This window comes from Tenrec ecaudatus, chromosome 18 (genome assembly GCF_050624435.1).
Source record: "Tenrec ecaudatus isolate mTenEca1 chromosome 18, mTenEca1.hap1, whole genome shotgun sequence".
Taxonomy (NCBI): Eukaryota; Metazoa; Chordata; class Mammalia; order Afrosoricida; family Tenrecidae; genus Tenrec; species Tenrec ecaudatus.
The window spans coordinates 7,139,781-7,156,879 of record NC_134547.1 but is presented as its reverse complement, the minus strand read 5'-3'; the positions used below and the strand labels follow the sequence as shown (position 1 = coordinate 7,156,879).

General features: G+C 44.6%; 1 protein-coding gene and 1 non-coding gene across 2 annotated transcripts; one reads left to right on the top strand and one right to left on the bottom strand.

The window, feature by feature from the left end:
• Nucleotides 1–8,873: 8,873 nt before the first annotated feature.
• Nucleotides 8,874–9,003, bottom strand: LOC142432915 (small nucleolar RNA SNORA3/SNORA45 family). The gene has a single exon (XR_012781004.1). It is a non-coding gene; the product is annotated as a small nucleolar RNA SNORA3/SNORA45 family (small nucleolar RNA).
• Nucleotides 9,004–13,655: 4,652 nt separating this feature from the next.
• Nucleotides 13,656–14,663, top strand: GPR32 (G protein-coupled receptor 32). The gene has a single exon (XM_075537884.1). The coding sequence runs from the start codon at nt 13,656–13,658 to the stop codon at nt 14,661–14,663; it is 1,008 nt and encodes a 335-aa protein (XP_075393999.1).
• The last annotated feature ends 2,436 nt before the right edge of the window (nt 14,664–17,099 follow it).

Below are 17,099 nucleotides of genomic sequence, written 5' to 3'. Positions count from 1 at the left end.
TTGATCTGTTAGAGATCTACAGAACACTTCACCCAACAAAAACACAATATACTTTTTTCCCTAGTGCGCATGGAATGTACTCCAGAATAGATCACATTTTAGGTGATAAAGCAAGCATCAATAAAATTTTAAAACATTGAAATACTACAAGTGACTTTTTCTAATCACAATGCTATATGTAGAAATTAACCATTAGATGATCTATTCCAAAAAAGTGAATGACATGGAAATCGAATGATACTTTACTTAAATACCACTGGGTAAATGAAGAAATTAAGAGCATAGTAAAAAAGTTTCTTGAGGGTGTGAGGTAGTATCGATGAAGAACACAGCTTTCCCCAAGATCCTGGATGCTTCCTCCCCACAACTACCATGATCCGAATTCTACCTTACAGGGCTGGATAGGACAGAGGCTGTACACTGGTACATACGAGGGTTGGAGGTACAGGGAATCCAGGGTGGATGATACCTTCAGGACCAAGGATGTGAGGGACGATGCTGGGAGAGTGGAGGGTGAGTGGGTTGGAAAGGGGGAACTGATTACAAGGATCCACATGTGACCTCTTCCCTGGGAGAGGGACAGCAGAGAAGGGGGGAAGGGAGACTCCGGATAGGGCAAGATATGACAAAATAATGATGTATAAATTACCAAGGGCATATGAGGGAGGGGGGAATGGGGAGGGAGGGGGAAAAAAAGAGGACCTGATGCAAGGGGCTTAAGTGGAGAGCAAATGCCTTGAGAATGATTGGGGCAGGGAATGTATGGATGTGCTTTATACAATTGATGTATGTATATGTATGGATTGTGGTAAGAGTTGTTTGAGTCCCTAATAAAATGTAAAAGAAGAAAAGAGAAAAAAAATGATCAGGGCAAAGACTGTACAGATGTGCTTTATACAATTGATGTATGTATATGTATGAACTGTGAAAAGAATTGTATCAGCCCCAATAAATTGTTAAAAAAAAAAAGTTTCTTGAAATGTGACAACAAAAATACAGCACACCCAAATCTCTAGGATACGGTAAAAGCAGTACTCTAAGGGAAGCTTTTAGGGCTAACTGCACATATCAACAAGGAAGAAAGAATTAAAACAAACACCTTAACACAGTGCTTCTGAACCTTCCTAATGCCACAACCCTTTAAGACAGTTCCTCATGTTGTGGTGACCCCCCGAACCATAAAATTATTTTTGTTGCTACTTCGTAACTGTAATTTTGCTACTGTTACGAATCATAATGTAAAAATCTGATAGGCAAGATGTATTTACATTGTTACAAATTGAACATAATTAAAGCATAGTGATTCATCACAAAAACAACATGTAATTATAGATTGTGAAATATTTATTTCTAATGACAAATCAGTGAAATTGTGTCTTGAATAATGGTGTAGCATGGGTCACAGTCTTCACTCTGGGTACTCGTACATGGGAGTATCTGCATGTGGGCGGACCCACCTGGAGACGGATAGAGGTGCAGATTCTCAGTTAATATGTTTTCAGTTAATATGTTTTCCGATGGTCTCAGGTGACCCCTATGAAAGGGTCATTCGACCTCCAAAAGGGTTGCAACCCACAGGTTGAGAACCGCTGCCTTAACACATCATCAACAACAATTAGAGCAAGACCAGCAAACCAAACCCCTAGACACTGCAAGAATAGAAATAATAAAAATTAGAAACAAATGAATCAGAAAATAAAAGTGTCTCCTCTAGCCTCAGAAACTAAGTGGACAGTACTACCCTGTCCTCTGGGTACACTGTGAGTCGGCATTGACTTGATGGTGAGTTAGTTGGTTGGTTATTTCATTTAAAGCCTGGGAATCGCTTGGTGGCATATTCTGCAACTCCATTCTTCCTCTAATTCCTCTTGCTGGTCCTTTATACAGTCCTTTATACAGTTCCTCATGTTGTGGTGACACCCAAACCATAAAATTATTTTTGTTGCTACTTCAGCACTGTCATTTTACTACTGTGATGAATCGGGTGACCCCTGTGAAAACTTCGTTTGACCCCCATAGGGGACACGACCCACAGGTTGAGAACCGCTGTCCTAGAGAGTCTCAAAGATGAGGCCATTCTTGGCATCTATGGATGGAGGGTGGGGACAGAGAAGGCGGATATTCTCTTCCTGACAAAATTCACTCTTGTGGCCCTGGACTCTCAGGTTTGCAGTTGAGCCCAAGGTTGCATGCATGCTATCCTGTCTGACCTCTAGGTCTGCTGTGGAAGACCTTGCTCTGGTCTGGGTAGAGCAACACCGTGACTCCAGGCTGACAGGTTGAGAACTGCTGATTCTAGGTTGACAATGTGATTTATTGTGGATTCCTATGACTTAGGAGGATTATCCAGTTATCCTCCATTGGCTCTGATAGTGTAGGTCAGCACTGTGGACTTCCAATCACATGTATGAAATGAAGGACCTATAAAAAGTCTGGGCATTAAGGCTTCGGTGAACTTCCTTGGTTAGTACAGTTCTGTGCGTGTGAGTCTGGGTTGACTACAGAAACAAATCCAGAGACAGTCATATATGTGTAAGACAGCACTTTATATCAAAGAGCAATTGGCTACTTGGAAAACATCCCAGCTCAGTCCTGATCAAGTCCATAAATCCGATATTAGCCCATAGGTCTGATACTAGTCTATAAATTCCTCTTTAGACTCACCCAGCACATGCAATGGTGCTGATTGCAGGAAGATCACAGGCCAGTGGGTGGAAGGTCTTGTGGATCCAGTGGAAGTATCCCAGTGCTGCTGTGGGGCTCCACATGACTTCTCCAGCTCCAGGGCTCTGGCAGAGAGAGAGTGGTTCCAGCCTTCGGGGCATTATTTATCTCTGTAGCACCTCCAAATCAGGTCATCAAGCTGCGACTGACCTGGTTAACAGGTTAAACTCCACTCATTCACTCTTAATACCCTAAAGTTGACAGACGATGATGTAACTGCTACAGTGTGTATTCGATTTCACTGCTCCATGGAGTTAGTGCTCTCCAGGACTCTATGGGAGAGGAGAACTGGAAGGTCCATATTTGGAGCGCGCATGGACTTTAGTGTATTGGTCCCTCCTTTGGTTCAGACAAATCTCTGTTGATTGATTACTAAACTGTATTGGCATTTACTCTATTGATAAACTGTAGCATGTGTTTAACAGCTTCTGATGTATTTTTGTAAATTCTGTAGTGAATTACAGAACCTGAAGGTGATCCCAGGGGCTCCCTGAATGCTAAAATTTGTGTCAGAATTGAGAGTGGTCTTAGGGATTTCCCTCTAACTTTGTAATACCCCCCAGTCCAAAGGGGAAAAATGGGAACTTGTAAAGATATCGAATTGTAATTAGTAAGCTTACTTTTGCCAGTAGTAGACATTAAGAATGAATTTCTAGGAGTAAACAGGTATGTGTATGTATTACCAGATAAGGAGAGTCAAGGTTTGCACTGTTATAGTGATAGTCGTACATATGTGTGGTGGTTATATCATTCCTGTCAACTTGAGCAAAGGAGTGGAGTCTAGGCTGTCAATCAGGTCATAGCCAATGAGGCCTCTCTGTGAGGATGGCCTTCTCCTGAGGATTCTGGGAGCTCCTGCCATCCTCCCTGGAGGCAGGACACATATTCTCCTTGAGAGACATTCCTGTTGATAAGTCACATGGAGCTACACTGATGGAGCCAGAGCCCTGGAGCTGGAGGAGTTATGTGGACACCCATGCCAGCTCCAAGATGCTTCCACTGCTACTGGATCCACAAGACTTTCCACCCACCAGCTTGTGATTTTCCAGTATTCTGAGTTATTGCATGTGTTGTGTGAGTCTGAAGAGGAATTTATAGACTAGGATCGGGCCTATGGGCTAATATTGGACTTATGGACTTGATCTGGTCTGGCCTGGGATGTTTTCTTTCTTTCTCTCTTTCTTTCTTTCTTTCTTTCTTTCTTTCTTTCTTTCTTTCTTTCTTTCTTCCTTCCTTCCTTCCTTCCTTCCTTCCTTCCTTTCTTTCTTTTTAATTGAGCTGATCTATTTTTAAAAAATCATATTATTGGGGGGGATGTTTTTGAATATACACTTACTCTTTGATATAAAGTTCCTTCTTATACACATGAGTGTCTATGAATTTGTTTCTCTAGTCCACCCAGACTAACACACTATGGAAATGACTCAGAGTAGAAGAAAACCTGTAATGTTGGGCTGATATTAGAAGCCCACGGATAGATCATTATAATAATCAAGGTGTGTGTGTGTTCATACATCTATATCCTCACTTCAGACAGCTGAGAGGAGTTGACCCAGTCAAGCTGAGCACACCGAACTTCCAGAATTGAGTTACTAAATACCATTCTCAACTAAAAGCAACCAGTGCTCATTGACAGAAGGGCTGGCCCCAGGGCTGGGGCTGGGGAGACACGGCGAGTCTGTAACTTCTTATTGTGCCCAAAAATTAGGATGTGAAGGAAGTGCAATAGGCTGGATCAAAAGACCATGGGAGTCAGCGTGAAGTGCACATACTATCCAAGTACGGAGTGATACAGACAGTAACACCGGAACCCTGGTGCCACAGTGGGCTGCTAACTGCAGTGTCAGCCATTCAAAGTAGCCACTTGGAGAAAGATAAGACTTTCTGTTCCTGTGAAAAGTTACCATTTCGGAAACCCACAGTGACCATGAGACCTTGTCTTATAGGGGAGACCTGGTGGTGTAGTGGTTACAAGTTAGGCTGCTATCCACATGGTCGGTATTTTGAAACCACCAGCAGCAACTTGGGAGAAAGACTGGGCTTTCGACTCCAATAAACAGAGTCTCGGAAACACACAGGGGAGTCGCTGTGAGTCAGCATTCAATGTCAGTGAAAATCTGGGGTCGTTGTGAGTCAGAATCAACTTGGAATTGACTCGACTCGGCTCAATGGACATACAAATAAAAAATAATGGTGATGGGTTATTCTTAAGTGAATAAAACTATCACTTAAGAATAAACAGGGCAAAAGAAATGTCTTTTCTTTGCAGGGAAGTGTCAATTATTAAAAGGATGGAGGGCATTAGAAAGTCACCCTTGGGCATAAGTCATACTATAGTTATAATGGATTCAAACAAGAATGATCAGTGATAGTAAAACTCCGTGAAGAATGTTTGGTAGAAGCAGTATATTTCCAAATACTTGTATTTCTCCCCAAGAATCTTATTAATGAAGAAAGAGATTTAAAAGTAACAACTTTGCACTGAAGAAACAGCCAACCATGTTGTCCAGAATATTCAAATTAACCTCAGTATATTGAGTAAAAGTTCTTAATCTTAGTGTATTTTTTTTCTTTCTTGTTAGCACTTTATGCAACAGGTAAGAAAATTACTGTCTGTTTAAAATGTATGATGGTGCTTTACTGTATCTTCTACTGAAAAAAAGAAGTTATTTTAACTTGAACATTTAGTTCTGCTTTCCTTGTCGTAAAGATTATTTTGTATGGTGTGAGATAGTGGTCACTTTTTCTCTCTCACTTGCATATCCGATGCATTGAAATGACTAACACAGAGGTTAATGGTCAGTCATCCTGCATTCGTTTTCTAAGGCTGTTGTAATAAAGTACCAGGATGTGGGTTTCTTAACTCAACAGAATTTAATTTCTTCATAGTTCTGGAAGCCTGACTTCTGAGTTTACACTATCAGCAAGGACGTGGCCAATTGCACATGTCTCTATGGGAAAATCTTTTATTGCCTCTTTCACAACTTAAATACCATCCTAGAAGCACACACGCTTCCTACATTGGCTCAAAAGGAGATAGACAATCTCATCAAATGCGTAGCAAGTGAAGACATTGAATTAGTCATCCATTGTTCTTGTTAGGTACCATCTAATTGGCTCCAATTCATAAGGACCTGTGGTAGTTAAATAATCTGGTGTCAACTTGAGACTACTAAGAGTGAAGGGGTGGAGTTTAGCCTGTCAGTCAGATCGTAGCTTGATGACCTCATTTGGAGGTGCGACGGTGGTAAACAGCTCACTGGAGGCCAGAAACACTCTCTCTGCTTCATCTTCCTGCTGACAAGATTCATGGAGCTACACTAATGGAACCAGAGCCCTAGAGCTGGAGGAACCACGTGGAGACCCATGCCAGTGCTGAGACATTTGCACCATCACTGGAGCCACAAGACTTTCCACCCACTGGTCTGTGATCTTCCTTCATTCGGAGTCACTGCATGCCTGCGTGAGTCTAAAAAGGATCTTATGGACTAGTCTTGACATGTGGAGTAATATTGGACTTATGGACTTGATCTGGCCTGGGCTGGGACGTTTTCCTAATGTAAAACTGCCCTTTTGTACAAAGCCCTTTCTTACACACATATGAGTGTCTGTGCATTTATTTCTCTAGTCAACTCTGACTAACACACATGCCTATGTAGAAGTCATCAGTCACCCTCCCCAAATGAAAAGTCCCGGGCCAGATGGTTTCACTGAGGAATACTACCAAACATTTATGGAAGCAGTTACCCCCAATCCTTCTTCAACTTATAAAAAGGAAAGTGAAGAAGAAGAGCAGAGAGCACTTTCTAACTCATTCTGTGAGGCTAGCCTTATTCTGATACCAAAGCCAAGACAAGGCCCTATGAGTATAGATGCAAAAATCTTCAACAAAATACTGGTACACCAAATCCCAAAAGCGTATTAAAAGGATGACACACCATGACCAAGTGGGGTCTATGCCAGGAATGGAAGGGTGTTTCAACATAAGAACATCATATTAATAGATCCAAGGAAAAGAGTCACACAATTATCTGAATCATATGCAGAGAAGGCATTTGACAAAGAGACTAAACACACACACACACACACACACACAAAGCTAGAAATAGAAGGGAAATTCCTCAATCTGGTAAAGGTCACTTATTTTTAAAAACACAGAGCGAACATCATATTCCATGTAAAAATACTGAGAGCTCTCCTCTTAAGATCAGAAATAAGACAGGGACACCCACGCTCGCCGTGGCTATTCAGCATTGTACTGCGGGTTCTAACCAGAGCAACTGGGTGGAAAACAAGAAAGGAGGAGAGAGGAGTGAGAAGGGAAGGAGGGGGGAAAGGAAATGTACTTAAATAGAGGCAGCAGATGAAAAAAAGTATTTCCTTTCCCAGACCGTATAGACCTCTACATATAGAAATGCCCAAAGAAGGCACAAAAAAGAACTCACAAGTGAGATCAGCAATGTGTTAGGCTACAAGGTCAATGCAAAAATCAGTCAAATTTTCATGCATTCGCAGTGAGCGTTCCGAAAAGGAAACAATGCCACTGAAAATAGCATTTGAAAGAGACAAAGTAAATAGCTGTTCAGTTGATGTCAACTCATCTCAGAGACCCTATAGGACAGAGTAGAACTGCCTCATCTTTCTCTCACGAAAGAGCAAAATGCCTAGGAGTAAATGTAACCAAAGAGGCATAAAACTGGTACCAAAAAACTACAAAACCATTTGTGTTGACAGGTGCCACCGAATTGGTTCTGGCTCGTACCAATCCCCTGGACATCAGAACAAAATGCTGCTCAGCCCTGTGCCATCCGCACAATCATTCCTAGGTCTGAACCCACTTTGGGCAGTTACATAATCTGTCGTCAATTTGAGACTTAAGAGTGAAGGGGTGGAGTGTAGCCTGTCAATCAGGTGGCAGCTTGATGATCTCATTTGGAGGTGTGAAGGAGATTAATAACTCGCTGGAGGTGGGACACACGCTCACTCCCTGAGAGATATTCCTGTTGAGAAGGCACATGGAGCTACGCTAGAGCCCTGGAGCTGAAGGAGCCAAGTGGAAACCCCTGCCAGCGCTGAGATGCTTACACCACCACTGGATCCACAAGACTTCTCACTCACTAGCCTGTGATCTTCCTGCACTTGGCATCATTGCATGTGTTTCATGAGTCTGTAGAGGAAATTATAGACTGGTACTGGACATATGGGCTAATATTGGACTTATGGACTTGAGCTACAGTGGGTTGAGATGTTTTCTCAGTATTCAATTGCTCTTGTATATAAAAGTCTTTCTTACACATATGAGTGTCTCCCTGGATTTCTTTCTCTAGTCATTCCACACACCATTGTTGCAGCCACTGTGTCAATCCATCTCCTTGATGGCCTTTCTCTTTCTTGGATGACCCGTTGTCAGGTATGATGTCCTTCTCCAGTGACAACTTCTTCCTGATAACCTACTCAGGGATCATGAGCTGAAGCCTTGCTATTGTTGCCTCCAAGGAGCATTTTGGCTGTACTTCTCCCAACACAGGTTTGTTGGTTCTTCTGGAAGTCCATGACACCCTTAATGTCTATCACCAACACCATAATGCACAACCATCAATTCCTCTTGGTCTGCCTGAAATCATGGCTCAGCTTTCACTGAAAATACCACGGCCACATGAAACATTACTGAAATCGTGAAACATCTCCATACACGGAATGATAGTCCTTGTCCATGGATTGGAAGGCACAGGATTGGAAGGCACAATTGTAAAAAAAAAAAAAAAAAAGACCAAAATGGTCTATAGATAAAGCAAAACCAAAGCACAACCAAACCAGTTGCCATCCTGTCGATTCCAATGCATGTGGGTCAGTCACACTGGTCCATACTCTGGGCTCTGATCTTTTCTGCCCCCCATTTCCAAATGGCTGTTTCTCTGGTTGATTGAACATGACATGTCTCTTTGTTCAAAATCCAAAACAGTTCTCTGAAGTTTGCTTTTGAGTTCACACATTCACTTTTATTGTATATTTGTTTTCTAAACTCTGTTTAGAATACTAAACTGTGTGTGTGTGTGTGTGTGTGTGTGTGACACACCAGATTCCGATATGGATAGGTACAAAGAAAGATGCCCACCATTCCCGCCTCCCAGGAGCCTGGTCCTGGCAGAGCATGTTTCTGGCCACAGCTCTAGTGAAGGCACTGTTTGCTCGACCTGTGGATCAAGGCCAGCAGAGCCTCGCCGAGGACTGTAGCACAGCAAGAGAAGAGTTGTGTCAGGATGCAACTCTAGTCTCAGATAGAATTCTAAGCTCTTATGTTTCTAAACGTTTCATTTTCTGGGGTGTTCTCACTGCCTCGATGCAGGCCACAGGAGAATTTTTCTTCTGTGCTGCCGATTATGAGCCTTGTGGTTTGTGCGGGTCAGGGCTTTCTGGTGATTTTTGTTCTTGAAATCATTTGTATTTGTAACCATTGGATTTTTTCACCTCTATATCCTCTAACAACAAAATTTTCTTTTTATCTTTCCCCTCCCATTCTTTTACGTTCACAGTTAAACCATATTATTAGGAAAAGCGTTTTGATGAAAAGTCAAGTTCTGATCATCTTTCGGTATTTCCCCTAAAAGATGATCAATTTTTTAAAAAATGAAACAAACATAAAACCCTCAAGAGTATCTCAGTTATTTTTTCTGTGTCAACTTCTCATGGAACCCTGGTGACGTAGTGTCTACACATTGGGCTGCTAACTGCAAGGTCATTGGTTCAAAACCACCAGTCAATTCTTATGAGAAAGATGAGGTTTTCTACTCCCATAAAGAGTTACCATCTAGCAGACGGACATTGGGCCTCTGCTCAAGTACTCCCTCAATGCAAGAACACTTTGTTCTAATAACCCAGCATTTTGGGATGTTCACTTTCCCGACATGTTCGCTGGAGACAAAGTGGGTGCATAAGCAAATGTGGTGAATAAAGCTGATGGTGCCTGGTTATCAAAAGATATAGTGTCTGGGGTCTTAAAGGCTTGAAGATAAACAAGCGGTCATCTAGCTGAGAAGCAACAAGGCCCACATGGAAGAAGCACACCAGCCTGTGCGATCATGAGGTGTCAATGGGATCAAGTTCAGGCATCAAAGACCCAGAACAAAATATCATATCAATGTGAATGAGGGGAAGTGCTGAATGGAGACCCAAAGCCCATCTGTAGACAGTTGGACATCCCCTTACCCTTCTGTCACAAGGAAGAGACAAGCCAGTCAGTGTGCAGTAGAGCACTGACAAAGGATACAACTTTCCTCTAGTTCATTAATGCTTTCTCCCCTCCCCCCTTGATCCTGACCCCAATTCTACCTTATCAATCTGGCTCGGCCAGAGCATGTACACTGGTATAGGTAAGAGCTCACAACACAGAGAATCCAGGACAGATAAACCCCTCAGGACCAATAGTGAGAGTAGCAATACCAGAAAGGGAAGGGGAAAGTGGGGGCAGAAAAGGGGAACTGATCATAATGATCTATATGCAACCCCCTCCCAGTGGGGGATGGACAACAGAAAAGTGGGTGAAGGGAGACAGTGGTCGGTGTAAGACATGAAAAAAATTATAAATTATCAAGGACTCATGAGGGAGGGAGGGTGGAGGAGGGAAGGAAATGAACTGATATCATAGGCTCAAGTAGAAAGAAAATGTTTTTAAAATGATGATGGCAACATATATACAAATGTGCTTCACACAATGGATAGATGGATGGATTGTGATAAGAGCTGTAAGAGGCCCCAATAAAATGATGTTTTTTTAATTGATAAAAGAGAGAGAGAGAGAGTTACCATCTTGGAAACCAACAGTGCTAGTTCTACTCTGTCCTATAGAGTCTCTGTGAGTCAGAATCAATTTGATGGCAATCAACTGGTTGTTGTTTGTGTTGCTTCAGGAGACAGAACTTTGATTGATTTTTGGAAATGAAATGATCTAATCCTACTTTTAAAAAAAGAGAGAGAGAGAGAGAGAGAGAGAGAGAGAGAGAGAGAGAGAGAGAGAGAGAGAAACTGTGATTACTTGAACTTGGGCAGGTGGATGCTGCCTCACTCACACACATTCTCAGATCAAAAAGAATCCTCACCCTCCTATCAACCGGAACCCATCTGACAAAGGTACATTGAGCATGGCCTTGAGACTCAGATCTAGTGCTTCCTCCAGGCTACCTCTAGGTGGGTTTAAGCCACCAACCTTTTGGCTAGTCACTCACTGCCATCGAGTGGATGCTGACTAATAGTGACCCTATAGGAAGGACCCTATAGGTAGAACTGCCCCTGTGGGTTTCCAAGACAATCACTCTTTATGGGATTAGAAAGCTCCATCTTTCTCCAGGGGAATAGTTGGTGGTTTTGAACTGCTGACCTTACAGTTAGCAGCCCAACATGCAACCACGGCAACCCCAGGGCTTCTAACTGAGTGCTTAACCGTTAGCAACACCCGGGACTCTGAAAGCGCAGTGTAGGTACTTAATGTGGAGTCACTAACTGACGTGAAACATTTGGTGTCCTTGGCTGTTAACTGAAAGGTTGGAAATTCGAGTCTGCCCAGAGGAATCCCAGAAGGATCAGTGTATTGCTGTTCTTACAAAATATCAACTATTGAACACCCCTTACGCAGTTCTACTTGGACACAATGAGGTCTCCATGACTCAACATTGGTTGACTCTATGACCTGACTTTGGGTGCTCAATGAAATGGAATTCCCTCCCTCAGGTGGGAAAGTGGCCTGGGGCAAAAGAAAGGATAGGCAAGAAGATTAGGAGTGGTCCATGAGTGACCTGCCTGGTACCTCTCTCCTCATTAGCACCCCCTAACTTCCCAACCCCCCAGGACCTGTCAGGGCCCACCCATATCTGGTGAGGCTTCCCTGGCGGATATCAGTGTCATCACTGATTGCCACCATTCTTGCACAAGATTTTCTTGGACCCTTATCTCTTTCAAAACTCACTGGTCAGCTTCCTGTCATCTGTCCTGTCAGCCCAATCTGGACTCTAGGTGGGCAGCTTCCAGAATAGACTGAGACCCTGACAGAGGTGCTTAAGACTCCACCAGACAAGGTGAGACAAGGCTGGGACTCGCTGGGAGGGTCAGCGAGGAGTTTAGAAGGGTGGTGGTGGTGGTGGTGTGGCGGGGGGGGGGGGGGAATCTTGGGAATGATGGGAAGTGAAGACATCACTGGGATAGACAAATTAAAGATTATTTTTAATTGTCATCGAGTTTATTCTAACTCACGATGATCCTGTCCCTTCCAGAGCACAGACCGTGCTCCTAGGATTTTCAAGAAACAGATCAGCATTCTTCAGAGGTGTCTCTGGGTGGGTTTGATCTGCTGAACTCTTAGTCATAGTTACTGTGAGAACAAGGAGCCACAGGAGGGTTTTCTGATTGGAGTTGCCCAGCGTTCCTTCTAACTGTGGTGAAGTGAAAGACAGGGGTGGGGGTGGGGAGCAAATATAGGAGCTGGGGTGCTGGCCACCGAAAGAGTAGACTCTGGAGTCAGGAAGGAGGACTAGACAGGTACAAGAGACTTTCCGGAGGCAAAAGCCAAAGGGCCTTGTGATGCACTGGGCGTGGGGGCCAGCAGAGGTGGGAATCTGTTCGAAGGTTCTATTACTCCTCTCAAAGGTGAGTAGACTGGCCCTCAGACACAGGAAGCTACTGGCCTGGAGTCACGAGTCATTATCTGAAATAGAATTCAAACCTCAGGCTGTTGGATGCGCAGACGCTCACGCTCCTTTGCCAACACAAGAAGACAAGAAGTCTCTTCTCTGTCTACATCCACGTCCTTGCTCTTTGTGTTAGTCCGGGTAGACTAGAGAATAAAAATCCAGGAAGACTCATAAGTGTGTAAAGGAGAGTGTTATATCATACTGGCCCAGGCTAGATCAAGTCCTTATGCCTGATATGAGCCCATATGTCCAATACCAGCCTGTAAATTCCTCTTCAGACTCAAGCAATGCATGCAAGGATGCCGAGTGCAGGAAGATCATAGGCCAGTGAGTGGGAAGTCTTGTGTATCCAGTGGCAGTGGAAGCATGTTGGTGCTGGCATAGGTCTCCACGTGGCTCCTCCAGCTCCAAGGTTCTGGCTGTCACCAGCATAGCTCCATGTGGCTTGTCAACAGGAACGTCTCACAGGGAGACAAGCAGAGAGAGTGTGTATCTGGCCTCCAGTGAGCTATCTCTCTCCTTCATGCCTCCAAATGAGGTCATCACGCTGTGACCCGATTGACAGGCTAGACCCCTTCAGAAGTTGACAGGAGATGATATAACTGACACAGCCTTTCATATGCAAGACTTGGGGGGTTACATCTAAATTCTAATGGCTCTCAGATATCTATCTCCATCTGGAAGCTCCCTTCCCCATAATCTCATCCATTCAACTATCTACTTAACATCTAACACACACCTCAGACAACGTATCCAACCTCGAGCTCCTGATCTCACGCCCAAGTTGCCTTCTTTACTGTTTTCCCTCATTTCATTTAACCCTCTGTGCCACCATTCTGTGAAGGGGTTAGTGATGAAAACTCTGTGAGACCATTCTGCCTCATTACATGGGGCTGATCCGATGGCAGTCAACCAAGACAGCAGCCTCGATCGTGGGTTTGTTTAATATATATATACATACATATATATTAATATTATAAATATATAAAATTATATATATATTTAGGGTTTCTGCTTTTGCTTGAGGTGAGTCCCACACGGAGCCCGTTTTGTTGTACAACCTAATGCCCCTCGTGCCTGGAATGGTGACATCATCGTGTAGTCAGCCCTCCATAAAGATTTGTTGATGTGGTAGGCACTCCGTAGAGAGGCATAGAAGGGGGAGTGAATGAATGAGGTCTTAAAGGGGTTGTGGGCCCTGTTAAAAATGAGCCCCTGGCACTGACATGGGGTCATTTATGTTCTAGAACAATGAAGGCAAGCGGAGACTCCAGTTGTCAGCCTGAAGAGGTGTGGAAACTCCGCCAGGTGACCATAGCCATCCTGTCAATATCCTTTGTCATCGGCTTAGTGGGCAATGGGCTGGTCCTCTGGATGACCATCTTCCGAATGCCCCGCACTGTCACCACCACCTGGTTCCTCCACCTGGCCCTTGCCGACTTCACCGTCTTACTGGCCCTGCCCATTTCTATACACACGCTGATTGCTGGCGAGTGGCAAATGGGCAAATGGGTTTGCAAACTCTACCAGGCCCTCAACAACCTCACCTTCTACACCAGCATCAACTTCCTGGTCGTCATCTCTGTGGACCGTTGCATCTCTGTCCTCTACCCAATCTGGGCCCGGAACCACCGCACAGTAAGAGGGGCAAGCTGGCTGGCTGCCTCTGTGTGGCTGCTGGCTGCTGTCACTTGCTTTCCGTACCTGGCGTTTCGGACCACTGGCAGCTGGGAAAACTGCACCTACTGCTACTTCAATTTCGACCCAGGGTACAAGACGCAGGGTGGAAACCTGACTGTCAGTCAAGTGGCTTTGAGGGGACGCTTGGCGATGACTATCGCTCATCTCCTGCTGGGCTTCCTGCTGCCCCTGGTGGTCATCTGTACCTGTGCCCACCTCATCTGGGTCAATTTCCAGCGGGAGGGTGGGGTTCATGGCACTTGGACCAAGAGGTTGCTGTTGGTGTTGGTGAGTGCTTTCTTCATCTGCTGGTTCCCCTTTAACGTGGCAATGTGTGTCCAGGTGTGGCGTTTCGTGAAGTTTGAAAGCCCTGTTGACCCCAAGATGCTGCTCTTCCTTTGGGGTGCTTTCTCTCTGGGCTGCCTCAACAGCAGCCTCAATCCTTTCCTCTACGTTCTCATAGGCAGAGATTTCCAAAAGAAGTTTTTCCAGTCCATGCCTTCTGCCCTGGCCAGGGCATTTGGTGAGGAGGGGGTTCTTAGTCAACCTGCTCCCAAGGTAAAGACCATGGAGGAATGATGGAGACCTTCAATTGGAAGCTGGATGTCCTTCTGTTTAACCTGGAGCCCCTCTCCTCTCCGGGCAGATTTCCAAGACCCTGACTAAGCCTGCCTCTTCTCTCGGGAAATCTACCTAACACTGCTACATCTGAATCTCCTTAGTTGCTGTTCCCTAGTATCCATTCTTCCTTCCCTTTTAGTAAGGAAATGATTCCTGTTGTCTGGTTAACTCGGCACACGGTTAGCCAAGAAAACAACAACAACAAAGATTGTATTCCTCAGTGTCCTTGCCAATGCAGCATGGTTCTGTGATTGAATTCCGGTCAGGAAGATGCAAGGGTCCTCGATGTGCCGCTAAATGCAAAGAGCATGCTCTCCATCCTTCTCCTCTCTCATGTCCATTGTCCACAATGCACATGTATCCGTTAGCTTTCACTGCTAAGAACCCCCCCAAATTTAATAACTGAAAACAACAACCTTGAAATTTTTCAAAATGGTATTCATTGTCATTATTGAGAATGTACATTCAACCATCTCCACGTGTACAATACAGGGGTGTCGATGGCATTCTTCGAGCTATGCAAGCATCTTCACCTTCCTTTCCTGAGTTGTTCCACCTCTGTCAACATAAACTCACTACCCCCTAAGGTTCTATGTGGCAGAGAAACAAATCCAAGAACACATGTGTGTGTAAGAGAGAGCTTTATATCAACAAGGAATTATATATCAAGTAAACATCCCAACCCAGTCTAGATCCATTCCATAGGTCTGATACTACTACATAAGTCTGATACTAGTCCATCAATCCCTCTCCAGACTCACACAGACACACGCAATGATACAGAATGCAGGAAATTCACAGGTCGGTGGGTGCAAAGTCATGTGGATCCAATAGCGGTGAACCCATCTCCAGGGCTCTGGCTGCCACCAGTGTGACTCATTAACAGATAGGTGAAGCAGGGAGAGGGAGGAAGTTCCCAGGATCTTCCTTGTGAGAAAATGCCATGCCCACCAGGAGATAATCAGGCTGTGCCCTGATTGACAGACTAGATTCCATGCCTACATTTTTATGCGTTCAAGTTGACATAAAATTATGTAACTATCACAGGTTTCCATCGAATCTTTCACATTGCTGGTGTTGCCCACGTTGTTCTTGTCAAATGCTGCCAAACTGATGCTGACTCATAGCCACCTCGTGTACAATGGAACGAAACACTGCCCAGTCCTTCGCCATCCTCACCATGGGTCAATGTGAGCCACTGGGTCAAACCTCCTTGCTGAGGGACTTCTTTGTCAATGCCCGTCGGCCAGCCATGATGTTCTCTTAAAAGAGCAGAATGCTCAAGGCAGACAGTCTTTACTAGGCGAGACTGTTGCTTGACTCTAGTAAGAAGACTTCAGGGGATCTTTCTGGTTGAAGGTTTAAAGATGATCTTGGGGCCGATAATTTGATGGTGGAGTGGGAGTCATTCAGCCTCAGTGCCTCCAGACAATCGGATTCTGTGAGAGTTTGAAATTCTGTTCTGTATGCTCCCTCTTTTGATGAGAATCCATTTGGTCACAATGCTCAACAACAGCAAAGGAGACAGGAAAGCTGCAACCTTTTATGACTTCTGTGGGTCTGAAATTTGGATCTGGGCTCAGTTGAACCACTCTTCCAATTGCAGCTGGGTTCCCTCATGAAGCTGTGTTCTACTATGGATCCACTGAATGGCTCTCATTTTGAGGATGTCACTGGGAAGATGGGATGGACTGAACTATTTCTCTCTCAGCCTCTCATAGAATAGCTTAGGCATGTTGATGTGGTGGCTGGGGACGGTATCAGGATTGAGAAGGGAACCATGCAACCTGTCTTGAAGCCTAAACATGACTACGACTACATTCTGGTTGACAAAACAGGTCGCAGAGCCAGCCCAGATCCAAAAGCAAACAAATGCTGTTGAGTTGATTCAAGCTCATGAGGATCCCTTTGTTTCACAGTAGAGATTTGCTCCATAGGGTTTTCGGTGGCCATGCTCAATTGGACAATAGATTGTCGTGACGTCTTCTGAGTTGGCTCTGGAGTCACATGGCAACCTCTCAGCTTGCAGCTGAGCACTTCTTGTGCCACCCAAGGACATTTCATAGGCTCAAGGGGGCAAATACTAGAGCGCACCTCTTGATGGCAATCTCTGAGAAGTTATGTGGCAATAGGAAGTGGACCCAGGAGTGGAGAGCTGAGGGCCCTCTCTGCCATCTGTCACCGCCATTACTGAGCTGAGTCACGCAGAAACAGACTCCTGATGGGCATCTCTAAGGAGAGCTCCATTTGAGCTCTTGTGGATTGTATTGTACCCTTCAAAAAACACGTGGAAGTCCCAATCTCTGTACCTGTGAACGAGACTCTCTGCTAAGGAACACAGATGCTTCTTTGAAGATTTCATCGGTGGGTTTCTTTTCAAAACGTGTTATTGTG

Bases quoted from the DNA above. Each gene is read 5' to 3' on its own strand.
- GPR32 (XM_075537884.1), top strand. From the start codon at position 13,656: ATGAAGGCAAGCGGAGACTCCAGTTGTCAGCCTGAAGAGGTGTGGAAA.